Source organism: Glandiceps talaboti, chromosome 7 (assembly GCF_964340395.1).
Source record: "Glandiceps talaboti chromosome 7, keGlaTala1.1, whole genome shotgun sequence".
NCBI lineage: Eukaryota > Metazoa > Hemichordata > Enteropneusta > Spengelidae > Glandiceps > Glandiceps talaboti.
The window spans coordinates 27314416-27341648 of NC_135555.1; the positions used below are offsets into that span (position 1 = coordinate 27314416).

Here is a 27233-nt window from a genome sequence, read left to right on the forward strand (position 1 = left end):
ACGCACAAAAAATTACGATCGCTCGTCATTTGGATCGTACTCCAGATACCGTTCACTGTCATGCTTTCAAAATGGCTGTGTAGATAAACAAGGCTAATACGCATGTGTGGAACTAGTTATGGCAGCAATTTTTGCAGCAATAGCTGCCGTTAAACGGCATAACGGCGAGGTAGGTGAATGACCTTTGGCGTTCCCACAATAGCGGGAATTGGTGGGCGCCCTAGAGCGTTCCCGCAATGGCGGGAATTGGTGGTGAAAGGGTTAAAGCCAAATAAATTTTCTACATTACACTTCCTATTACATACATCCAAACATCAAATATACAGCCAGAATTTGGTTTAAAATGATAAAATTTTGTTAAAAAAACTGTGTTGCTTATTTATTGTCATATCACAAATAAACAATACATTTATATCACAAATAAAATACAAAATACCAACATTCATGTTCCTACAAAATTACTATATTCTGGTTATATGGTCAAAATGGGCGATAAAAAATGTTATTTTCAGTCATAATAAATTGAACGAAATTAAATAACGGCTCACTAATCCGATCATGATTCAATAGTCTGTGCCACACCGGCAGTGAAAGTGTACTAAAATATCTGAAGTTGTCACCTCAATACCTTTTGAAAAGTTAAGTTTGAGTAAATGTAATTCATTTACTCAAAAAAAATTACCACTAAAACTATGCCCAAAATCAATAAAAATGACCACAAGTTGGAAGTATGCGAGTCCGAATCGGGATGCCAAAGTGGTGCTTTTTGCCGACATGCTTATCCTCAAGAGCAAATATGCAGTCGGAACTTTGAACTGACGATGCGGCAATCTGATCCATACATAAACTGTTTTGAGTTCATGTAGCCATGTCCTTGTATAAAACAATGTATCGACAGTCAAAATTTAGTGAAAATTTCTACAAACAGCACCTTTATTTACGTTGTAAACGATATTAGGGGAGACAGTTTTGCTTCGGCCATGTTGAAATTTTGAATTTTACGCTGAAAATCGCATGTAAAAAATCTTATTGGAAAATCGCCCCGATCGTGCACAGGTTTCCCTCCACTGACCTGTACACAGTGAGTTTGTATTAATTCATGTCATTATTGAGCCGTAACAAAAAGAAATAAAACCAAAATAATCCATTTCATAGCCAAAAATTACAACCAAGCTGGTAGTATGGGCGTCGGTACCTGTCACAAGATTGCATAAATTTGCCGACATTCAAAAATTCAACCATAAATTGCTGCCGGTAGCTCAAATAGACTGAAGCTGGAATTTGATGCTTACACATGAGTACAATATGTTCCCACAGCTAACACTTGTATTCAACGATGTATTTCAAGTCAAATTCAGTCGAAATATCCAAGGACAGTGCCATAATTTCTATCGTAGACCATACTATGGGAGCCGTTAATTACCTCCGCCATGTTTAAATTCGATTTTGTTGGTGAAAAACGCACATAAAAATTACGATCGCTCGTTTTTTTGGCCGTACTTCAGTTACCGTTCACTGTTACGCATTCAAAATGGCAGTATAGATAAACAAGACTAATACACATGTGTGGAACTAGTTATGGCAACAAATTTTGCAGCAATAGCTGCCGTTAAACGGTTTTACAGCGATGAAGGTGAATGAACTTTGGCGTCACGGTATACCGGGTTCTCGTGGTGAAAGGGTTAATGGGTAAATCTCACCTAGGTCTGAATGACACCATGGGGTTTTCTCACCTACTTGTCAATGGCACCAAGATTAATCATGGTTGAGATTGCTTGAACACACTGTTATTAGCACAGCTGAACCATATTCATTCATGATTGGTTCATAGTGCTATATGTCTGATAGTGTTTTGTCCGTCCATCTGTCCCTCTATTTGTCTGTCTACCTATCTGTGAGTGATTTGAAGTAAAAAAAACACTGGCAAGATTATTTTGATATTTGGTAGGGATGTTGATTTCAGTCTCTAGTTACGAAGTTGTTAAAGAAAAAATATAGATGTGCTTAGGATAAGGAACAAGACCATGCCCAAGAGCCAATTGGTGTTGTATATTGCTAAAAGTAACAACAGGAATGTGTAGGGAAAAAAAAGTATGCAAATATGCCTTGGAACAAGATCACACCAATAGCAACAGTCACATGCTTGTAGAATGACAAAATAACAACAAATGACAATTTACCTGAAAAAAAATGATACAAAGTAAACAAGGCTAAAATGACAATGATAACATGAATTACATCCCTAAAATGATAACATTACATAGTTTGTGTGTGTGTGTGTGTGTGTGTGTGTGTGCGTGCGTGCGTGCGTGCGTGCGTGCGTGCGTGTGTGTGTGTGTGTGCGTGCGTGCGTAAACAACTTAAAATAACAAACTGCTGGACTTGGTATTTGGTGGGTGGGGGGGGGAGGGGGACATTATTTAGGGCGTGTAGATGGGGGAAGTTGTTCAAGTGAAAGTGATTGCATCATAGATTTGCATTTTGGGTCCAAAATTGCGATTTTTATTTTCAAAAAACCCAAAACTACTGGGGAGGATGTTTAGATGAAGGTGTATTCTTGATATTACAATCTCATCAGTGATATACAAATAAGGGAGAAAAATGTGTGTTTTTGCTGAAAAATCTGTAATTCCAAAACTAGGCAGAGCTTTGATGGGAACATTGTTAGGAGTGTTTAGATAGCGGACTATTCTTGACATCACATCAGTGATATGCAAATTAGAGCTAAAATGTGTACAGAGCAGATTGGAATGAAACTTATGGGGATGCCCATAGGGATGTGTACATGAAGATGTAGTCAAATATGATCATCCCATCAACAATATGCAAATTAGGTCTAAAAAGCTCTCAATTTTGGTTAAAAACTTTTATCTTGAAAACTACATTGTGAATGGGTCTGAAACTTTGTAGGGACACTTCTGTAGGTATTATCTGCAGCTTTTGTTTGGAACATTTTGACACAACTGGCCCTAGAACCATGACCACACCCTCAGCAACTTTGAAATGACAATGCATACAAAGATAACAGCAGGTAGGTAAGTGAATAAAGAATCAAAAAAATATATCAATATGCTTAGCAACAAGACCAAGCCCATAACAGCATCCAAATGATGGTGTATATTGCAAAGATGAAAACTGGAAGGGTAGGCAAGTGAATAAAGATTCTGAAAATGTATGTAAATATGCTTTGCAACAAGACCATGCTCATACCAACAGCCAAATACAGTTGTAGTACTAATTGTATCTTGCTTCTTTAAAATCAGTTTATCAAAGTGTAAATTTCAGCCAGAGTTCACATGTTCTGGGTATTCATAAAGAAGACTTTTGAATGTGAAAAGACAATTTTGAAATTGATTCTCTGCTCAACAGGTAGCCAATGAATATCGAATAAAACAGGTGTGATGTGTATAATTTATAAAGATAATGAGTTTGTTTGACAGGCAAAGGATATTAAACAACATCAAAACTACTCCCCTAGCAAAAGTCAAATGATGTTACATAATGCAGGAGGGTAACAAATATGGATTGGCATGTTATGTGGATAAAATCTTTTTGCAATGATCACAAATTTTAAAGTTGTGCTACAGCGCCATTGGCACTATTGTTGATAGGAAAACCTGATGAAATTGAATCTGGTGGTGTTTTTTTTTATAGGAAAACCCAGATGAATCTGAATCTTTTGTTGTTGATAAAATCCTTGCTGTACGCTCAAGACCCAAAGAACAAATTCCTGGGGAAGCACAGGTTGGAGAGGTTGAAGAATTCCTGGTCAAATACAAAAACTTGTAAGAGTATAATATCTATTGTGTTCATGAATGTTTCTTTGACCTTCAAGAGAAATGTAGTTGAGTGGGTTTGTTTTTTTGTATTCCAAAGTACTGAGAAGATTGGGCCGAATTTTGGCGGGAACTTTCTAAGGAGTATTTAGATGAAGAATTGTTCATGACATTATGATTCCATCAATGATATGCAAATTACAGCTGAAAATATGTCCATTTGGTCAAAAATCTGTAATTTCCAAACCTTTTTAGCAAATTGGGCTGAGATTTAATAGGAATGCATTGGGGGATGTGTAGATGAAGGTATATTCACAACATGATGATCTCATCGGAGGGACATTAGGTCAAAAAACTGAATTTTAGTCAAAATCTTGTATCTTGATGGTGAATGGGGCTGAAACTTGTTTGGGATGTTACTGGAGATGTTCTGCAGTGATTGTTCAAATATTTTGACACAACTGGCCCTAGCAACCATGACCACACCCTTAGCAACATTGAAATGGTGATGCCTAATACAAATATAACGACAGGGATGGGTAATGTATGCAAATATACCCAGCAACAGCCAAATGATGATGTGTATTACAAAGAAGAAACCTGGGATGGGTAGGCTAGTGAAGAAAGATTCCAAACATGTAAGCAAAATTAATATGCCTAGCAATAAGACCATGCCCATAGCAACACCCAAATACAGTTGAGCAAATGAGACCAGTGTCACTTTTTTTTAAAGCACAGCTGAACTTCTAAGGTTCAGTAGTGCTATAAACATGGTAAGATGTCTGTTTGTCTGTCTCTATGTGTGTGCGCATGAGTGCTTGGTAAACAACTTAAAGTAAAAAACCACTGGACCAATTGCCATGGTATTATCGTAGGTGTCTAGTTGAGAAATCATTCAAATCGAAATTCTCATAAACGTCTCGACAGAAACAACTTGAAGGCTAAAAGCATGAGAACTGGTAAATACAATTTCCAGTTGAAACTGTGTTTTGCAGAGACAGCAAAATGTTTTACAAGTTGAATTGCAATTAGAGTTTGTTGTGTTTATTGATGTCATGGTATATGATATAAACATACATGTAGGATAGGTCGTTCATTTTCCAAACTAAAATGAAGAAATTACGTTTCTTGTGCACCAGTTTTAAAATGACACAGCCCCTAATATACCAGATGTCTCCCAACCCTTCAGGTATGTAACCTTGTTTCACTGCCACACTATCCTACCCTCAATATATCCACTATCGGCCAATTTACACCAATCCAAACATCATCTGATTGCCTCTTCTTGTCCCCAACTGTGCCCTGGAACTACGCTTTTGCTTCCAAATGCATACTCGTAATGGTGACAGTTATCACTACATTTCATAACGGTGTCAGTTATCACTACATCATAATGGAGACAGTTATCACTACATTTCATAATGAAGACAGTTATCACTACATTTCCAAAATATTATAGCACCTGTTTTATATAGTGCTATTTCTGTTACAGTTCCTATCTGCACTGTGAATGGGCCACTGTAGAAAAACTTGAAAGAGACAAAAGAATTAATATGAAAATCAAGAGATTTCGGATAAAGCAAAGCCAAATCAACATATTTCTAGAGGTAAGTACAGTTAAAAGTGCCAACATTTTGTGGGTTTACTTGGACAAGCAAACTGCAGTTTACTTGGATACACACAAACCTAAAACTATTGTTGTTTAATGTGGTAGATTACACAAATGAGTGATAGCAGTGCATCTGATGTGCAGATGTAATCATCCAGTAATCAAGTTTGTCTAAAGACTTGAAGTCCCTTAAAGGATGTACACTTTAAGAGCATGGAAGTTATCAGAAATGGCAACCTACTGCAAGTACAGTTCAACCAAATGCCCATTCAATAGCTTATATAGTCACATCAAAACAAATTTTAGATTATTTGTTTAGTTTAGTTTGCTAAAAACTTTGTTTCCACTGTCATATCTACAGTGACCAAAATGCAGTTATTGTATATAGTGTAATAAAATCCCTGTTACATTCAGGTGTGTGAACTAAGGGAAAATGACTACAAGTCATAAGGACCGACATTTAGCAAATGCTGCTGGTCCTTAACCCTTTCACCACCACCACTGGCCTCATCGGATTGTTTGTTCTCCACCAGCCCCCTCACTAACATAATGTGAGAGTGGTTGTTATGTAATCAATTTCATAAAGTAAATGTTGTATGCTACGTCATATGTAGACATGATATCAACATTGACACAAACACATGTAGCGAACTAGCTCTGTGTCACTTGACTTGAACGAGATGTCGAGAGTAAAATAGGTAACACAAGATCAGATTCATGTAGGTGAAATTGGATATATCTTTGAATAAATGTTATTATTTACTCCAAATTCGAATTGGTCATAAGGACCGATAAGATGTTGTAATTCTGAAAAACTGTCGGTCCAAACGGATATGTTGGTCTCGGACCGAAGGACCGGCATTAATTTCGCATGCTGGTTACATTACTGCACACTCTGCAGTTATTGTATATAGTGTAATAAAATTTCTATTACATTACTGCACACTCTGCAAGACTAGTTTACTGAAATCTCAAAATGGCTTGTGATGTAGCTCGCTTAGATACGTTATTATGGATTGGGTTCCTTCCGTCCGTGCGTCCGTCCGTCCAGAGCCGTTTTTTGGAGATGCCTGGACTGATTTTTTTCAAACTTGGTACAGCGGCAACATACAATGGCATACATATGCATGTCAATTTGTTTCATGATACGATCCAATATGGTTGCCTTGCAGCCATTTTGTTTGCAAGTTTTCCCTGTCTAAAGCCATAACTCAGACATTCTTGAACAGATCTCATTCAGAGTTGGTATTAGGCCAGTGTTCTGTGACATACATGTGCATATTCATTGTTGCCGTGATACGATCCAATATGGCCACCTAGCAGCCATTTTGTTTGCGAATTTTCCATGTCCAAAGCCATAACTCAGACATGCTTGAACAGATATCATTCAAAGTTGGTATAAGGACAGTGTTCTAGCATGTGCATATCCGTTTTCGTTGTGATACAATCCAATATGGCTGCCTGGCAGCCATTTTGTTTGTGAATTTTCCATGTCCAAAGCCATAACTCAGACATGCTTGAAAAGATCTCATTCAAAGTCTGTATTAGCATAGTGTTCTATGACATACATGTGCATATCCATTTTCGTCGTGATACAATCCGATATGGCTGCCTGGCAGCGATTTAATTGGCGCAGTTTTCATGTCCAAAGCCATAACTCAGACATGCTTGAACAGGTCCCCCCCCCTCCCCCCTCCCCCATAAACTGCCAGTTCCTTAAAACCCAATCATAGCGGAGACTATGTCATTCTCAATGACTTGTTTTCATTTTATAGAAAGTCTTGAAAAGAACCTGTCGACAATAGATACGTTGCGGCCAGATAACTTCAAACCACCGGCTTCAGTAATTGAAACACACATTGCTACTACCTGGTCACTTTTTTCACAGTATATGCAAATTACATCTTTAGGGTGTATAGCTAGAGAATATATTACCCTGTGGGACTGGTTTAATCTCATAACAGTATTACCTTTGTTGAGGTAGAGACATTAGCTCAATCAGTTTGTTTATCTCTATACATGTATTAACAGTTGGATGAGGAACCATTTAATCCTGATTATATAGAAGTAGACAGAGTGCTGGAAGTGACACAGAGTGAAGACCCAATTACAGGTCAATCAGTTACACACTGTCTTGTCAAGTGGAGGTCACTGCCATATGAAGATAGTACATGGGAGCTGAAAGAGGATGTAGATGATGGCAAAATAGAAGAGTACAGAGCCATCAATGTTATGCCACCTCCACATGAGAGAAAGGTATATTACTCTATCTTATTTATGTATTTTAAAAAAGCCCAATATTTTAATCCAACGTTTGCATAGCTGTAGATTGAAAGGTTGTGTGCATTGCTGTAATTAGTTTGTCCGACAGGGGACTTACGAATTGGGTTCCGTCTGTTCGGTGTCCGTCTGTCCGTCTGCATGTCCACCCGCCCGCAGCCGTTTCTTGGAGATGCCTGGACCGATTTTTTCAAACTTGGTACAGGGGCAACATACTATGGCATACATATGCACGTCAATTTGTTTTATGATACGATCTAATATGGCTGCCTGGCAGCCATTTTGTTTGCGAATTTTCCATGTCCAAAGCCATAGCTCAGACATGCTTGAACAGATCTCATTCAAAGTTAGTATTAGCACAGTGTTCTATGACATACATGTGCATATCCATTTTAGTCGTGATACAATCCGATATGGCTGCCTGGCAGCCATTTTGTTTGCGAATTTTCCATGTCTAAAGCCACAACTCAGACATGCTCGAACAGAGTAGTGATATCAAAAACAACCATATGAGGCCAAACAACATTAACCAGGATTGAAAATGACATCATAAACTGCCAGCTCCTTAAAACCCAATCATAGCGGGGACTATGTCGTTTTCAGTGACTTGTTAAACATTATTGGGTTATGGTTACAGAAATACAAACATCTTTGTATCAAATGAGGGCCATTCTTTTGTTCAGCACAAATCTATTTCTATGGCTCTGTGTGTACAACATAAATTAAAAAAATTGTTAGACTGATTGTCATGGTGTTTGGTGGGAATATTACCTACAGAGTGTAGATGGAAAATTGTTCAAACGAAAATGATGACATCAGTGATGTGCGTTTTGGGTGAAAAATGTGAATTTTGTTAAAAAAAAGAGTAAATTCAAAAACTATATGGCAGATCGCTAGGAACCATCCTTGGGGTGTTTTGTTTAAGAATTGTTCATGACATGGTCCAATCAGTGATATGTAAATTAGATGTAAAAATGTGTCTGTTTGGTCAAAAATTTGTAATTCCAAAATTATTGAGTAGAAGTAGTTGAAATTTGATGGGAACTTTCTTAGTGGTGTTTAGATCAAGAAATGTTCATAACATAATTATCCCATAGGTGATATGTAAATTAGGTCTAAAAATGTGTCTTTTGGTAAAATATCTATAATTCTAAAATACCAAGCAGATTGGGCAGGAATTTCATGGGGATGCATCTGGGGATGTGTAGATGAAGCTGTATTCACAATATGATGATATCATCGAAGATATGCAAATTAGGTCTACAAATGTTAATTTTGGTCAAAAACCTGAAACTGCATTGTGAATGGGGTTGAAACTTGGTTGGGATGTTTCTGGAGGTGTTATTCTGCAGTAAATCTTGAAAACATTTTTGACACGATTGGTCCTAACAACCATAACCTTGCCCTTAGCAACAGTGAAATAATGATGCATATTACAAAGATAACAGGGCTGGATAAGTAAGTGAATAAATACAGGGCTGGTGCAGAAAGTGTACGAATCACCTTTGTTAATTAATTCAACTAAATTGATTGTACAGATAGATTTTATTCATAAAACTTGACAGAATGTGTTGCAAACAGCAGGACAACCCTTCCCATTAAAAGCTATTCCAAAATTAAGATGGGATGAAGCAACCATTTTCACTGAGGTAAAGAACTGTATGTAGCAACACTGAAAAATGTTACAAGGAAACCAGCCGACATAAAACATGAATTTGAACGTTTAATATGCCTTTCCCATATCTTTGAAAATACAACATCAATATCTAGGATGTATAGAAAACCTGTAAGAGTAATGTAATAAAGTAAGTAGTTGACTTGCTCTGGAACTACACTCTTACACACATGGTGTCATTTCCTTCAAGTCAAAAGTCTGCCTCAAGATCAAATACATGTGATGATACAAAGACTGATTACGGCCTGGCTGGGTGCCTACTAAATGGCTTCACTGTGTGTTTGATGAGAATCCCCCTTCATGTTAGGCTAAATATAACTATGAATTGAGATTACGTTAAACGACCCGATTCGTTCATTTCAAAGTTCACAGCTGTATTTCTAAAATGTATGCAAATATGCCAAGCAACAGAATAATGGCAATGGCTAAATGATTGTTTATATTGCAAGGATGAAAACTGGAAGGGTGGTGGGCAAACAAGTAAAGATTACAAAAATGTATTCAAATATTCTTAGCAACAAGACTATGTCCATACCAACTAACTACAGTTGTGCTGCAGTGCCATTGGTATTTTTAACCTGTGGAGAACACTAATATAATGCTAAGCACTTTTATGCCTTCACAGCGGGTAGCTAGACCTTCAAGGGATGGTTGGGAGAAGTTTACAGAAAGTAGAAATTACAAAGATGGAAATGTATTGAGAGAATATCAACTGGAAGGTGTGAACTGGTTAACCTTTAGTTGGTACAATAGGTAAGTTTCTCTTCCCAGTAATGCAGATTTTTGAGATGGGAGTTAGTGTTACAGATATGGATTTTCAAACTCTGATCATTTGGTAGCTCTGCTCTCAGTGATAGCTGAGTGTAGCTTAAGGGTTGGGTTGATTCTCCGTTGTCATCTGTTGTCTATCCGACAAACTTTTTAGCTCTGCTGTCAGCATCAGCTGGGAGGAATGTAAGGGTTAGGTTGATTCTCCATCGTCGTCCGTCTGTCAACTTTTTTTCTTTCTTTTTTCAGTGAAAGCTGAAAGCGTAGCTTTAGGTATAGGTGTATAATACTATAAGTGATCATAGGTGTCCGTCAACTTTTTTAGCTCCGCTGTCAGCGAAAGCTGAAAGCGTAGCTTAGGTATAGGTTGTATAGAGTATAGAGAGTAGAGTGAATCATAGGTGTCCGTCAAACTTTTATATTTTCATTATCTACTCCAAAAGTGACAGTCGGAATTCTTCGATATTTGGTGTGCATGTTCCATGGGGGGAGGCTATTCAGATTTGTTCATGCCAAGTTAATCTGTGCCATTTTCAATTTTTTATGATTTTTTTTCATAAAATGTCATTTTCATCATCTCCTTGAAAACTTCTTGTCAGATTGCTTTGATATCTGGTGTGTTGATGCGCAGGGGGTAGCTTACTTAGATTTGTTAATTTCAAGTCAGCACATCTTCTTTTCTATTTTTTATGATTTTTTTTTTGTAATTTAAAAAAAAAATGAATATGTTAATGAGCATTATGACTGCCGCCATATTGGAAATTAGTCCGCGAGATTTTAGGTAAACTGCAACTTTTCAAAAGACACTATTGACGTCAAACAAGCAATGTAATATGTGCTGTAGTCTTAATTCTATGCATTGTGTGCCCAAATGACAAATATTTGTTCGAAACAGGGTTGTAAACTTCAAATCCAAATTCTCCACCCTCCTACAGAATGGTTCATTCCAGTATACGCACCTCACGATCAAGTGAGCTCTATGAGAAGTCCATGCCTGAACTGAAGTGTATGGGACGATTTTTGACAGAGTCAGTCGTCAATAAAAATGATAATACTCTTTCTAAAATTATCACATTTTAAAAGGGAAAGTACTTTGTGGTTCATTTATGGAGTTTTGTTTTTGTACGATCAATCTTGGTGGCAAAATTACAGCGTCAAAATTACCGATGTGGTAGTTCCGTACGGCGACAATCTCAAGTACCCGGATGCACGAGGGACTAACCCGGAAGCAAGTCGTTGCCAGCCATACGTTACAGTGGTAGCATCTTCCGAGAAATCGCTGCGTTCAGAGTGTCATTATTCACAGAATTGTTTTTTTTTCGAGTGATACCTGTTTACAACACTTTTGATCACACAGATTTTGATTTTTGTGATGAAAAGAAATTTAAAAATAGACCACTTCAACCATTTCGTTGTGTTTTCTTTATGAAAGGTAATCGAACATGAACGAGTGTTACCACTGTAACGTATGGCTGAGAATGACTCTCTTCCGGGTACTTGGGATTGTCGCCATACGGAAACTAAGATGGCGATTAATACATTTCTTCCCTATATATATCTACTACAACTAGTACAAGTTGAATGTTGTTGACTTGGTAAATTTGTTAGAAAATTGAAATTCAAATTGCCTCAAAATTATTTTAGATCCCTAGTTTATTTCGTTCATCATTAACATTTTCCAGGGTTAAAGCTGTAAGACACTGGAATTATTTATAGCCAACCTCAAAATCTTCTTTTTTTTTCTTTTCCTTGTGTGCATTTCCCAGTCATTTTTTTGTCAGAGATTTTGTGCAATTTTTCATAACAGTAGATTTTTGTTATTAAATGGTGACTATGGTATAAAAGTACAATACATTACCAACTTCTGTGTAAAATGTGTTTTATAGTGAGACATCATATGAAACCAGTAACCACTTTATTACATCGCTAAAACAAAACTGCATAGTGAAGAACTGAACCTTTTCTACATGTCACCAAAGTAAAAAACAAAACAAAAAACAACAACAGCAGAGCTATTCTGACCGATAGGTCGCTTGTTTATTTTCATCATCTTCTTTGAAAGTGACAGTCAGAATACTTCGATATTTGGTGTGCATGTTCCCTGGGGGGAGGCTATTCAGATTTGTTCTTGCCAAGTTGATCTGTGCCATTTTTTAATTTTTATGATTTTTTTTTTCAAAAATGATATTTTCATCATCTCCTCAAATACTGCTTCTTTTCTATTTTTGATGATTTTTATTAATATGTTAATGAGCGTTGTGACGCCATATTGGAAATCACCACCAATGGCCTCATGGGATTGTTTGTTCTCCACCAGCTCCCTCACTACCATGGGGCGAGAGTGAGTGTGGTGTAATCAAATTGATAAATATACTAACAGTTGCTCATTTTTGAAAAACAAGGTATCATTTCAATGGAAAATAAATTGTCTACATCATACTTGCAAATACATAAAGTCAAATGCCACACACACAACCGAAATATGGATTAAAAGTAATAAAATATTAATAAAACAAACATGACTTGTTTATTCATTGACATATCACAAATAAACACAATATTTATGTTATAAATAAAATTCAAAATACTAACATTAATGTTTCTACAAAATTTCTGCATACTGGTTAAATGGTCAAAATTTGGGAAAATTTGGCAGAAAATGTCATTTTCTGTCGTATTAAATTTGAAAATAAATGAATATAATTAACGGCTCACTAATCTGTTTATGATGCTAGGGTCGGTCCCCATCAGCTTTGAAAATGTACTAAAATATCTAAATTCGTTGCCTCAAGACCTTCTGAAAAGTGAGCTTCTGTAAATATATTTCAATATTTGACAAGAAGCCAAAAAATTATCTCAAAATTTATTCTCTAAATCTGTAAAAATTGCCCATAAATTGGTAGTATCGTGCCAAAATCGGTACTATTTGCTGTCATGCATACCAATCAACGGAAATATGCAGCTAGCCATTTGAATGTAGGCCATGGTAATATGATCATTTCACAGACTACACTGAGTTTCCACAGCAACCTACTAGTAGTCAATAATACTATCCAAGTCTGAATTAAATAGAAATTTTCATGAACAGAGCCATTATTTACATTGTAAACGATGTTAGGGGAGACCATTTTGACTGCGGCCATGTTGAAATTTGAATTTTACCCAAAAAAACCCACGCTAAAAATCCGATCGAAAAATCTTCAGATCGTGCGTAATCTACCCACCCACCACTGACCAGTATAAATTGAACTTGTATGAGAATTATTCATTATTTATCGTCGCCACAAAGAAATATGACCAAAGTAATTCTTTATATCGATAAAAATTGGCCCCACAGCCATAGTATGGATGTAGGTTAACGAGTCAACACGTTATGCATTTTTGGCGACTTTAACTACGACACCGGTAAATTCCACGTTGGGAGATCACTCGAACTTAGCAGTACTTCTGATGCTTGTACTGTTCCCACGACCAACTACATGTATTCAACGATATATTTCTGGTGAAATTCTGTGGAAATTTCTTTGGACAGTTGACAAATTTACATCGTAGGAGATGTTAGGAGAGCCGTTAATTACTTTTGCCATGTTGAAATTCGATTTTGCTAGCGAAAAACGCACAGACAAATTATGATCGCTCGTCATTTGGATCATACTTGAAAACAGTTCACTTCCATGTGTTCTAAATGGCAGGCTAGATAAACAAGGCTAATACACATGTGTGGAACTAGTTATGACAGCAAGTTATGCAGCAATAGCTGCCATTGAACGGTATTACGGCAGAGTTGGTGAATGAACTTTGGCATTCCCGCTGTAGCGGGAATCGGTGAGCACCCTAGAGCGTTCCCGCTGTAGCGGGAATTGGTGGTGAAAGGGTTAAGTAAACTGCCTCTTTTCAAAAGACACCATTGACGTCAAACAAGCAATGTAATATGTGCTAAAGTCATAATTCTAGGCATTGTGTGCCCAAATGACAAGTGTTTGTTCGAAACAGGGTTGTAAACTTCAAATCCAAATTCTGCACCCCTTCTACATAATCAGCCAGTCCGCAACACCCTCATTTGCATACAATCTATCCTTCACATGCTTCAGATCGCGGCCGTTTATGGTTGATATATGTATCATTATACAAAATTTGAAGCTTGCATTTTTAAGATACAACCTAGTTACCTAAAATAATTAATTATGCAAATTTTTCATTAAAACTGACTTAGCTATATCAAATATTTTATAGGACATATCCGCTTTGTTATGGTTAACGTATGTACTAAATTATATTGAAATTCAAGTATGCAGTCTTAGGACAGTGTTCTATGACATACATGTGCATATCCATTTTCGTCGTGATATGATCCCCCATACCCGACCCATCCTTTATTGTTGTAGGCATGTTCCATGTCCAACAAGCAGACACAACATATCTAAGTCTGTTTGATTTAGGTTCACAAGTGTTGTTGCATGATCAGAGTAGTGATAATTCCTTAAAACCCAATCATAGCGGGGGACTATGTCATTCTCAATGACTTGTTCAAATATGCGACATTTGTATGTGAACAACCCAGATAGGGATTGTTTATATTTTGGTGATTACTTGTCAGTGAGTTGCCACAAGTTCTCCACCTTCAAACATACAGTCAGTCATATGCAAAATAGGGTGCCAGGCACAGACAGTCATACCTTTAAGGAAAATAATTAAAAACACAAGTTGAAAAAATTGATATCTATAGTTATAAGTTTCTTACTGGTGCCAATAGTTTGGAGTGAGTAATAAATTGGAGTTTAACTTTCCTTTGGCCATATGTACTAATTGGTTATGATGTTTATGATGTACTATGATTTTATCATAAGTTACTCATGAATATTATGTAAATTTATGCCATTTTATTCTACTGAGCCACTTTCCTAACAATTAATCCTGAGGAGAACTTGTAATATATGCAGTAGCCTGCAAATTTGTGCAGTGTCTGAGACAGAGCTAGAAAATCTAAAACAAAACGGCACAGTGGAGAAGAGCTGAACAGAACCACTTCTACACATTACCAAAAAAAACAAAAACAAAAAAACACCCAATGGAACTATTCTTACCAATAGGTCACTTGTGTTGCTGTGTTTTGCTAACAACCTGTATGTACATGTTTTCAAGTAAACTTTTGTTATCTCTGTCATTTTGACTGAAACAATGTTATCTTTGCAGACAAAACTGTATTCTGGCTGATGAGATGGGACTTGGTAAAACCATCCAGTCAATATCGTTCTTGCTTGAGATTCAACGTTCTGGTATCCAGGGACCATTTCTTATCATTGCTCCATTGTCTACTATAGCAAACTGGCAAAGGGAGTTTGAATCATGGAGTGATGTCAACTGTGTAGTTTATCATGGTAGTGCAACAAGTCGCAGAATGATTCAAGAATATGAAATGTATTTCAGAAATGAGAAGGTAATGTTAAGTTTGGAATTTTCAAATGGTGGAACATGACAGTGATATTAATTCAGTCATGAAGATGTTGTATCATTGCATGTGCCAGTGAAAGTGTCACTCTTTATGAATTTGTAAACTTGAGTGGAGTGACATATCATGTGGGACAATTTGTTTTTTTGTATATGCATATTTGGCCACATGGTGGCCATATTTGTAGTTAAAAATCAATTCTTACTGCATAACTCAAAAACTGTAATACACTGACACTGCACTCAAGTGTCTACACCCATAACTCAAAAACTGTGGTACACAGACACTGCATGCAAGTGTCAATTCCCATATCAAATGCAAGGTATCGTTGGAGAGTTTGACTTTTGACCTTCAGGGTCAGTTATCAAAATCAAGCTAATTCCTGCATATCACTGACATATTGTAGTATTTACATATTGCCAATTTGTTTTAAATCATGTTTACAAGTATTATTAAAGAAAAGAGCTATACACATGTATTATTTTTGGAGCTCATATACCTTTTACTGAATACAGCCATAGTTAGTTGTAGTTAAAAATTCTTATTTACTGCATACCTTGAAAACAGTAATACATAGTGACTCTTTTGAAGTATCTACCTCTATTGATATTATCAGATGCGAGCTGTCTTTGGAGACATTGACCTTTATGGCTAATTTTCAAAATGAATCCAATTCCTACACATGTAGTGTTTACACATATTGCCAATTTCTTTTAAATAAAGTATTATTTAAGAAAGGAACTATACACAAGTGTGGCGGTCGGTTGCCGATCGGGGGCCCAGAGGCGCGTTGTGTCCCAATCGCTCGACCAGTTTGTGCCTCGTGTTATCACTGCACACACACGGCTCTCACACAACAACAACACGAGACTGTTCGTTTGAATTGTGATAGACACTTTGCTGGTTTAATTCTTCATCACCATCTACAACATGATGGGAAGGCGAAAGGTCAAGAGGGTAACAACTTTACAATAAAATACTAAAATACAAAGTTACAAGCTCATCAAAACTTGAAATACATCTATGACGCAATGCTAAATACAGGCGACTATGACAGTTCAATCACAGATGTTTCAATGTCTCAAAAAGTAGTAAAATCTAAATGAAAACTTTCCAAACTTCACTCGGACATCAATACATATGTCATCTTTCGTTTGGCATACATCAAGAGTCTGGATGCTTTGGATTACTACACAAATTAAATAGTTTTTCTGAAGACATGAAATCACTTACCTACAACATGATGGGAAGGCGAAAGGTCAAGAGGTCAGGACGAACATCGCCCTCTCACACATGAAGTGAATTACTTTTGTCTTTACTATATGCACAAAGGTATAAAGCTTACAACATAAATATAAATTAACAACACTACCACAAGGTTCGAAGAACCTGGGTCGCACAAGCATTATTTTTGTTGCTTGTAACTTGTACCCACATTTGTAGTAAACACCAATCACTATATTTAATACTGCATAACTTAACAATTTCAATCATAGACTCTGTCCATCAAAATTAAGTTATTACTTACATATTGCAGACACTTTGTAGTAAATATGTGTAACTAATGTCTTTTATATCATGTCTATGGATAATGTAGAACCAGATAAACATACACATACTTTACTTTGGTGCTCATGTCACTTTTTATTCAACGGCAGCCAAATTTGTATTGAACAATCCTGATTTACCAGGTTTAAGTTTCATTTTAGGCATTGGCCTTTGGCATAGCCCCACAGGCACTTGTTTCCCGAGATGCATAAATAAAGTGTTGATAATATTGAAAATATTGACATGTTTAGCCAATTGAACATGAAAGGGGTAAAATAACACTTGTTTCCTTGATCGTACAAGTATACTCTCCGCGAGATATAGACAAGGTTTGAAACAGAACACAATTACCGTGCGGCAACATGAACTTTTAACTGGCTGTTTTACTTAGCAAACATTTTGAAAATTTTACCTTCCGTTTAACCCTAACCTTCCGTCACTTCCTAGGTCCCAAATTTAATAAATCGTTCCAATAAATCAGGTCGTTGTTGCAATCGGAACATGCCTACCAAAGATATCAACCGATTACATGGTTTATGGAGAGCGCTGCTATCAGCAATATTCAATCACATTCATGGAAGGTAGTTAGAAAAAATGTATTTGTTGCAATTCTCCTACATTGCGCCAGAAATCGGTTGATATCTTTGGGTAGGCATGGTCCGAAAAACTCCAAAATTGCTGGGTAGATCGCTCTACACAGTGAGCTAATACAAATACAAGTCATTATTGAGCCATAACAAAAAGAAATAAAACCAAAATAATCCATGATATAGCCAAAAATTACCCCTAGAATGTTAGCATGGGCGTCGGCACGGTCACAAGATTGCGTAAATTTGAACGACATTAAAAAATTCAACCATAAACTGCCATCGGCAGCTCACACGGCCTTAGCGGGAATTTGATGCTTACACACTAGTACAACGTGTTCCCATAGCTAAATACTTGTATTCAACGATGTATTTCGAGTCAAATTCTGTCGAAATATCCAAAGATAGTGACATAAGTTATATCGTAGACCATGTTATGAGAGCCGTTAATTACTTCCGCCATGTTGAAATTCGATTTTGTGAGCGAAAAACGCACATAAAATTACGATTGCTCGTCATTTGGATCGTACTCGAGATATCGTTCACTGTCATGCTTTCAAAATGGCAGTGTGGATAAACAAGGCTAATACGTATGTGTGGAACTAGTTATGGCAGCAATTTTTGCAGCAATAGCTGCCATTTAATGGCATAACGGCGAGGTCAGGGTTCGCACGGTCCTGGAAATCCTGGAATTTCAAAACCACCCTGGAAAACCCTGGAAAAATGCGCCCTACCCCTGGAAAACCCTGGAAAATGATCATGATCAATCGATTGATTAATATTGACGATCGTCATGTCTGGCTCACCCATTCATATGATTCTGAATCTCGTAAATGTGATGGCGAAAATATTTTCAAAATCTTTCGCCACGGTGGTGAATCAAAATTCACGCCGATTAAACCCAGACAGTCAAACGATCGTTCCACGAGACACTTTGCCCCACAGACCGTGCCTAGCATAGTTGAATGAGCGCCGCAGTGTTTGTTGCGATCTTACGTATATTGTTACTCCATCTCCCAGTCGTCATTTCAGGGACATGATATTGTAACAATCCCAGCCAGGGGTAACAGTAGGTCTGTGAACAAGATTATCGTAACATTGTAGCGAGTATCAAAGCATCATCAACCACGATTAGAAATTGTTAAAGTTTGGCGCACGAGTCGACATACTACAAGCTCAGGTATGGCAATACTACTACTAGGGCCTAGGGAAGTGCAGTTGAATTTCCGGGTTGTGGAAGTACGGTTTTGACTTTAATGTCGTCGATAAATGGGTATTTGTGTTACATGTTCTAAAATTTTTTTTTTGTAATTTCACAAAAAAATTAATATGTTAATGAGCATTGTGACTGACGCCATATTAGAAATCAGTGTGTGTGTGTGTGTGTGTGTGTGTGCGCGCGTGCGTGCGTGCGTGCGTGTGTGTGTGTGTGTGTGTGCGTGCGTGCGTGCGTGCGTTCTATGACATACATGTGCATATCCATTTTAGTCGTGATACAATCCGATATGGCTGCCTGGCAGCCATTTTGTTTGCGAATTTTCCATGTCCAAAGCCATAACTCAGACATGCTTGAACAGATCTCATTCAAAGTTGGTATTGGGACAGTGTTCTATGTCATACATGTGCATATTCATTGTTGTTGTGATACAATCCAATATGGCCGCCTGGCAGCCATTATGTTTGCGATTTTTCTATGTCCAAAGCCATAACTCAGACATGCTTGAACAGATCTCATTCAAAGTTGGTATTAGGACAGTGTTCTATGACATACATGTGCATATCCATTTTAGTCGTGACACGATCCCTCATACCCGACCCATCCTTTTATGTAGGCATGTTCCATGTCCAACAAGCAGACACAACATATCTAAGTCTGTTTGATTTAGGTTCACCGGTGTTGTTGCGTGATCAGAGTAGTGATAATTCCTTAAAAAACAATCATAGTGGGGACTATGTCATTCTCAATGACTTGTTTTAGTTTAATATGCATAATTAGTGATTCCCTTATGGGAGGCATTCAGTTCAAATCTGGTCAATTATATGTCATGCAAGCCAAAATGAACATGTTCCAACAAAACCAGTGTCCCATAAATCTCTTACATTTTCCTGAAGAAAAAATATTGAGTAATGACATCTTAGTGTGTGTTTTAATTTTAGGGTGTACCTATCCCAAATTTGTATAAATTCCAAGTACTTGTGACAACCTATGAGATCATCCTAGCTGACACTGAAGTACTGAGTCAGATTGAATGGAGGTGTGCTGTTATAGATGAAGCTCATCGACTGAAGAACAAGAATTGTAAACTTTTAGAAGGTCTGAAAATGTTAAACTTGGTAAGTGGACTGTCCCACATGGTGGACACGTGTGAAATTGGGTTGTTATGGGACAAAATAATAATTGTAAACTTTGAGGTCTTAAGATGATCAGCTTTGTACACTGTAGGTGTAGACATGTTTATCTGTGTAAGTGGACAGTAACACATTGTGGCCACATGAGGGGGGGAGAGGGTGGTTAAGGATGAGATGCAGGTTTGTTGGCTCACTTTTCATTCATAATATTTCACAATAAAGACAAGATAAATACACTATATGTTTCATGTATTATGTTGAGTCTATATTTGAAGTTGTGGTTTCTTTGGTGAGTTTTCACATTTTCAAGCATATTACTGATTTTTACCCAAAAAACTGTGTTTTTTGTTGATTTTCACTTAAAATGATTAAACTTTAACAGTCAACAGGCGTAGGTAACAAATATTAGTCTAGAGCACGATCGATATAGTGACAAGTACAAATATAAAAGTTGCGGGAAAATTCTACATAGTACCTGGTACAAGTCGTTTAGTTACAAGCCAAGTCTATATCGCGACGAACACAAAGTCCTGATTTTCCCAACGTCCATTGCGTATTCAACATGGCGGCAAGTAACATCGACAATCCTGAAGGTAAGAATCAGTCGATTTCTACTATTAAAAATCGAAAATACGTATTCCTATAGTGTGCGTTCTGGGAAGAATGGGTTGGAGGAACAACAGGGAAAATTTCATTGATCGATTCCACCGTTTGTGGGAGGAGTTAGCGAAAAACTTTTTCTACCGACGGATGTCCTATTCTAAACACACGTCCCTATACGAATGCGTGTACAATATTGACAGCAGTACTATATTTTATGTAGACAGAATAACAAACCCATATGTTGCCTGCAAATTCTATGTAAAAAGTAAAGCATACAGTATTTACAGCCAGCCAGCCAGCAAACAAACCCCACAGTACGCTGATAGAAGATCAGTGGTTCAATATACGTATGTACATGCCATAGTACATGCATTCGTATAGGGACGTATGTTTAGAATAGGACATCCGTCGGTAGAAAAAGTTTTTCGCTAACTCCTCCCACAAACGGTGGAATCGATCAGTGAAATTTTCCCTGTTGTTCCTCAAACCCATTCTTCCCAGAACGCACGCTATAGGAATATGTATTTTCGATTTTTAGTAGTAGAAATCGACTGATTCTTACCTTCAGAGCAACTGTTAATGAAACTTGAGTAAATAAACTAAAAAAGGTTCTGAAGGTTTGCTTAGTTTTTCTCTCAATGTCTTTTAATAATCATCGAAAGTTGTATTTTTGTATTTTTTTTTTTTATAAATTAGCATATTTCACACTTGTCGACGAGATATCTCTCCATTCCCTCAAAATTTTCACTATCCTGAGGAATTTTTTTTCGGTATAGTGTCTCTGAGTAGTGTCTACAAATATGAGACACCTGGGATGATCCGACGCCAAGCTAAATAGTTTTGAAGTTCATAACATGTACTAAATAAAGAGCTGAGAAAATGGCAAATTTGCATAATTAGACCCTTTGAGCTCTACAAAATCTCTCAAATTCGACAGACACTTCAACATCTTTTTCCTGTGACTTGCAATCCCTTTGTTTAACATTGCCATTTGGTTGTGTATAGCTCCTTTGCTGCAGACACAGAGTAAATGTGGTATTTTGGGAGGGCAATGGAATGTGCTGAAGAAGATACACAGTCAACAGATAGTTCACGCGAAGATAGCGTGGTTCATTTTCGATGCTCCAACTGTGTTTATTAAATCGTTTTATTATTGTAAACATCAAATTTTTCGATCGGCTTAAACAATTAGCCTGCAATACTGTTAGATATTCAAGATTTGTATGTTTTTTACATGCATGATACTTGAAAACCGTCATTTAATACATTGCTGTCGGGTACAAGGCTGTAGGCTGTACTGTAATGTTGTAGCCGATGCACTGGTCAAAATCCGGGGTCAAAATCAATGGCATAAGTCCGGGTTGAAATTGGCGATTTTTCATGCAAGGAGGTATTTTTACTTTTTATTGTTATAACAAACTTTACCAAGTTTGATTGGATTTGTACAACAACACAGCTTAGTCTAGAGATCATGTCACGTCAGTCATTGCACAGAGGCCTACTAGCTATGTCTCATTTGCATATGTAAAGACACTCTTCTGTAATCATTGTTCCTGTCAATCTTCTTTACGTATGCAAATCCTTGTACATAAACTTTCAGGAATGAAACCATATAAAACACACATAGCGTTAGAGTTCATGTCATTTTTTTCATTTCAAATTTATTAGTGGAAAAAATAAATGATTTTCAAAAAATCTTTTAACCAAATGATGGAATATACCAATGAACCTGTATCTCATCCTTAAGAGATTGTACACTGTAGGTGTAGACATGTTTATCTGTGTAAGTGGACAGTCACACATGGTGGCCACATGATGGGGTTTGGGTGGTTAAGAGATTGTACACTGTAGGTGTAGACATGTTTATCTGTGTAAGTGGACAGTCACACATGGTGGCCACATGATGGGGTTTGGGTGGTTAAGAGATTGTACACTGTAGGTGTAGACATGTTTATCTGTGTAAGTGGACAGTCACACATGGTGGCCACATGATGGGTTGATTAAGGAGGCAAAGTAGGTTGAAATGGACATGATAACTGTGGTAAAGAAGAAGTCTCCCTCGCTCTCTCTCTCTATCTCACTCTTTCATTGACTTCAAAGCATAAGAATAACTTAGTTTTCAGTTTTAATATGTAACATGTTTGACATTCAAGTTTGTTGAGTGTTGAAAAATGTACAAATATTAAAGATGCATTGCTGTATACTTGCACATTATGATGTGAAGGTTGGAGAGAAAATGGTAAGGACTCTTTTTTTTAAATTAGTTTTCCTAGTATGTTGAGGTGAAAATGAAAATTTCTTCTTTTATTGATTAAAGTAAATGTCTCGTAATGTGATTGTTGGTATCTCTACAGGAGCATAGAGTTCTATTGACGGGTACACCATTGCAGAACAATGTAGAAGAACTGTTTAGTTTACTTAATTTCCTTGAGCCTGGCCATTTCTGCTCCTTGACAGACTTTCTGGCTGAGTTTGGTGACCTCAAGACTGAGGGACAAGTGGAAAAATTACAAGAGGTATGTCAAACAGAAGATTTTGTGTATGGGATATGCCAAATGGAGATTCAGTGTATTGGGGATGTGAAATGGAGGCACTGTAGCACATTAAAATGGGGTTCATGGCTTCAATTGAATTGTATCACTATGGTAAAGGAACGTTAATATGATGAATTTATTATGATATCACTTTAAAAAAGATAATGGGTTCTTGAGATAATGTTATTTATAGCACAACTGAAGAGGCAAGGTTTAGTAGTGCTGTAGGCATGGCAAAGTGTGTGTGTGTGTGTGTGTGTGTGTGTGTGAGCGAACGCGCACGTGTGTGTGTGTGCGCGTGTGCAGCTTAAAGTAAAAAACGCTAGACTAATTGCCATGATATTTGGTGGGCGTATTACCTTGGGTTTCTACTTGAAATTGTTCAAATCAAAATTGTCTTACCACCAGTGTGATTTGGGTAAATAAAAAATGTGATTTTTGGTAGAAAAAACTGAAGCACCAAAACTACTGGGCAGATTGTTCTGAAATTTGTTGAGGACATTCTTACGGGTGTTTAGATTAAGAGTTGTTTATGATGTAATGATCCCATCAGTGATTTTCAAATTAGGTATAAAAATAACTGATGAGGTTCAGCAGTGCTATAGCCATAGTGCGGTGTGTGTGTGTGTGCGTGCGTGCGTGCGTTCGTACGTATGTGTGCAACTAAACTCAAAAACCGCTGAACCGATTGCCCTGGTATTTGGTGGGGACATTACTTTTGGTGTCTAGTTGGGGAATTGTTCAAATGAAAGTGATCACATCACTGGTATGTGATTTGGGTAAAAATGCCATATTTGGTCAAAAAACTTAAATTCAAAAACGACCAGGCAGATCGGTCTAAAATTTGGTGGGAATTTCTTAGGAGTGTGTAAATTAAGATTTGTTCACGAAGTGTTGATAGATAGAACTTCTGTCGGTGTCACGTCTGTAGCCTCTGTTCGTACGATTGTGGCGTTGACTATCATAAAATTTCAATGATATTTTCAATGGCCAAAAAAGTAGGAAGTGTGCCATATGTCGAAAGAAGAAGAGTTGCGCTACGATTATCCATTTATGACTATTGTTCTAATTTACAACACAGTATTTGTAAATTACAAACCACTTGGAAGTATATAAACTATGAGTTTATATTGTCTCGATTTTGTATCATACAGTAATTGTTAGTATCGCATTTCTTTTGAAAATGGTTTTAAATTTAATTCTGAATACAACGAGATACGCATTGTTTGAATATGTAACAATAAAATGTTCACAGTGTAGCAAAAACTTCAACTAAGTATAGGAGTCTGAAGTTCGGTATGGTATTGGGTATTTTTACTCGTGATTGCCTGTACTGATCTTTCTTCAACTGTAAAATTTAACAATTCTGTTTCCGGAAAGATACTCACCTAAATATTCTTACAATAGGATTTGCTTGCAATTCCCGATGCTTTTCCAATAAAAACTTTATTAATCTACCTCCTCCTACAATTACTGCCCTCAACGTTGGAAGACCAGTTGCTTTTTTTGGAACACAGTGTGAAACACGTAGTGTTATCTAGTGTACCAGAAACCCGGTGTTTTTCCCCTGCTGATCAGTGAATTTTTGTGGTTTGCGGTTTTGTTGACAATATATTGTCTAGCAACCTTTTTGTAAATCTGTTCGCTGATTTTTCTTCACTTTTTCTGTGAAGATTTTCGTTTTCTAGATCGTGGTAGTGTGGGCGGTTTTATTACCCGCCTTTCGTATATACCGTTTATTGATACATTGTTTTTTATTTCTCCCTATCATCATGCCTAAGGGTAAGAAGAAAGGGGATTGCGGTCATTCTATGGCAAATCGGGATGACCATTCTGTCTGCCGGAATTGTCGGCAGTGTTCTAGCGATGCTCCGTGCACTGTGTGTATGTCGTGGGACCCGCTATTGTGGGCCGAGCTCGGTTCGAGCGTTGATCACGGCAAAGGTAAGGAGACGCGTCGCAAAGGTAGGTCCATTTTGTCTAGTACTTCGCCAGCCGGTGCAGGCCATGCTATGTCTTCCCTTTCAGATTCAACAACAGGTAAGACTGCACCGACTGGGCAAAACCGTCCTTTTCAGGGCGAAACTAGTACCTCTACGTCAACTGGGGTGAATGGCGGTTCGTTAACTCAGCACCTTCACAACCAGTCTGATCGTAACGACTCTCCGTTAATAGGCAATCGTAAGTCTGACACTGGTTCAACGCGATCTGCCTGTGTCGGTAGTCAAGGTAACGGTACTGAACCGGCTCCCTGTTTGTCTACCAGTCTAGGTAGTGGCTCCAATGTTATGAGAACGGAGACTTTTCGAGAGCCATTGTTAGGTAATACGCCAAGTAATACTACTAATAATGCTGTATTACCAATGCCTGGCGATGAACGAGTGTCTGTGCGTCTTTCACCGCGACATCGTTCAGTTTTACGTTCACGTTCTCCGTCCCCGTGTAGGCGGAGGAGTTGTGAGAGTCATGATAGTACGGTCTCGTCATCTTCTCATTCGGATTACAGTCCTCGTCGCTATAAAAGCAGGCGAGGTAGGTCTCTCTCTCGACATAAGAAATCAGGTCGAGGTCAGAGGTCACACAAACGAAAGCATTATCGTTCTTCCAGTTCCGAGTCACCCAGTTCTAGGTCGTCTTATTATAGACGTTCTAAACGGTATAGGCGTCGACATTCATCATCGACATCACCGTCGGGTGACAGAAGGCGTTACCGACGTCACTATGAACATGAACGACGCATTGATTTGGATCGTCGACATGCTTACTATGACGAGAGCCGGCATGGTGTAGAGCGCCACCAACGGCCAGAACCGGCAAGTCGTTCAGCTTATCATCAGCCTGCTTCTATTGATACAGAAGTCATTAGACAGGCAGTTTTAGAGGCTGTAGCGGCTCTCCACCCAGAATTAACACGTGCGGGGGCACCCACATCTGATATGAGCACAGGGGGTGCCACTCCTTTAAGTTCTCAACGTGTTTCTCACAGGGAGAGGATGACTGATCCTGATGCTATTTCAGTTGCAGCATCTCATAGCAAGGATTTTGGGGAATCCTCAGGGGAGGAAGAGAGGTCAAGAGGTCACAGTCCAACAATCTCTCGAGCCTCTTCCCCATGTAGGGAAGAAGAACCAGTGTTTGCATACAAGGATTGTATTCAATGGGTTTACTCACACTTCCCAGCTGAGTGCACCCCTCCTAATTTGGTTCTTCCTCCTTTGTCTGAAACTGGTGCTGCCTTACGGGCTAGCAATCCCAAAGACCAGTCAACCCCCTTGTCATTGCCTTATTCATCCCTGGTTCAGCCTCTTCATGATAAGATTTACCAGGAAGTGGTCGGCAGTGGAAAGGACCATACAGCCTTACGAGCTGGGGCCTATCCATGGTTTCGTTATGGGGGTAAGGCATACCGCACTCATTCATCACAACCAGCATGTTCACACCCCCCACTGGATGGTGATGTGGACGCAGTGGATCAGGATCCATCATCGTTCAGAGCTGTCTATATAGACAAAGCTCACATTAAAAAGTTGGGTGATTCGGCACATCAACAACTTTGTGTAACGTCAACACTGAACTGGTTCCTAGCTGTTCTATTCAAAGAACTTCAGGCTGTAAATCTCAATAGTCCTAAAGTATCTCGAATTATTGAGATTGTGGGTAAGGGTTTGTCTCATATAGCGGAGTCTGCTTGCAGAGAGTATACAACTCTCCAATTAATGGAGAGGGATGCCTTTTTGAAACGCAAATCTGTTTCATTGTCTTCCGAGTTGAAACAGGAAGCTCGTTTAGCTCCTATTGCCACAACCAGTCTGTTTGATGGTCGTCTCACTGCGCTAGCAGCACGTGCCAGTGAGGCTAAACAACGAGAACGCCTACTATGGGATAAACCTCCTACACCCCGTGTACAACAGCCTAGGGCAAAACAAGCTGGCAATCGACCAGTGCCCGTTGGACGAGGCAAGCAACCCAGTGTTCCTTACAAGTCCAAGACTTTTAATAGGGGTAGGGGACGAGGTAATGTGTCTAAGCCTAAGACCGACAACATGCCCAGACCG

General features: G+C 38.0%; 1 protein-coding gene across 9 annotated transcripts in view; it reads left to right on the plus strand.

Annotated features, from left to right (window-relative positions):
- Positions 1 to 27233, plus strand: part of LOC144437420 (chromodomain-helicase-DNA-binding protein 8-like) — a 204858-nt gene that overhangs the window by 32373 nt on the left and 145252 nt on the right. For all 9 annotated transcript variants that reach the window (XM_078126352.1, XM_078126353.1, XM_078126357.1 and 6 more), the window contains 7 exons: positions 3655 to 3785; positions 5269 to 5383; positions 7417 to 7641; positions 9966 to 10093; positions 15302 to 15545; positions 19850 to 20026; positions 22999 to 23160. In XM_078126352.1, the coding sequence (XP_077982478.1) occupies positions 3655 to 3785; positions 5269 to 5383; positions 7417 to 7641; positions 9966 to 10093; positions 15302 to 15545; positions 19850 to 20026; positions 22999 to 23160 (1182 nt within the window). The remainder of the gene's footprint in view (positions 1 to 3654; positions 3786 to 5268; positions 5384 to 7416; positions 7642 to 9965; positions 10094 to 15301; positions 15546 to 19849; positions 20027 to 22998; positions 23161 to 27233) is intronic.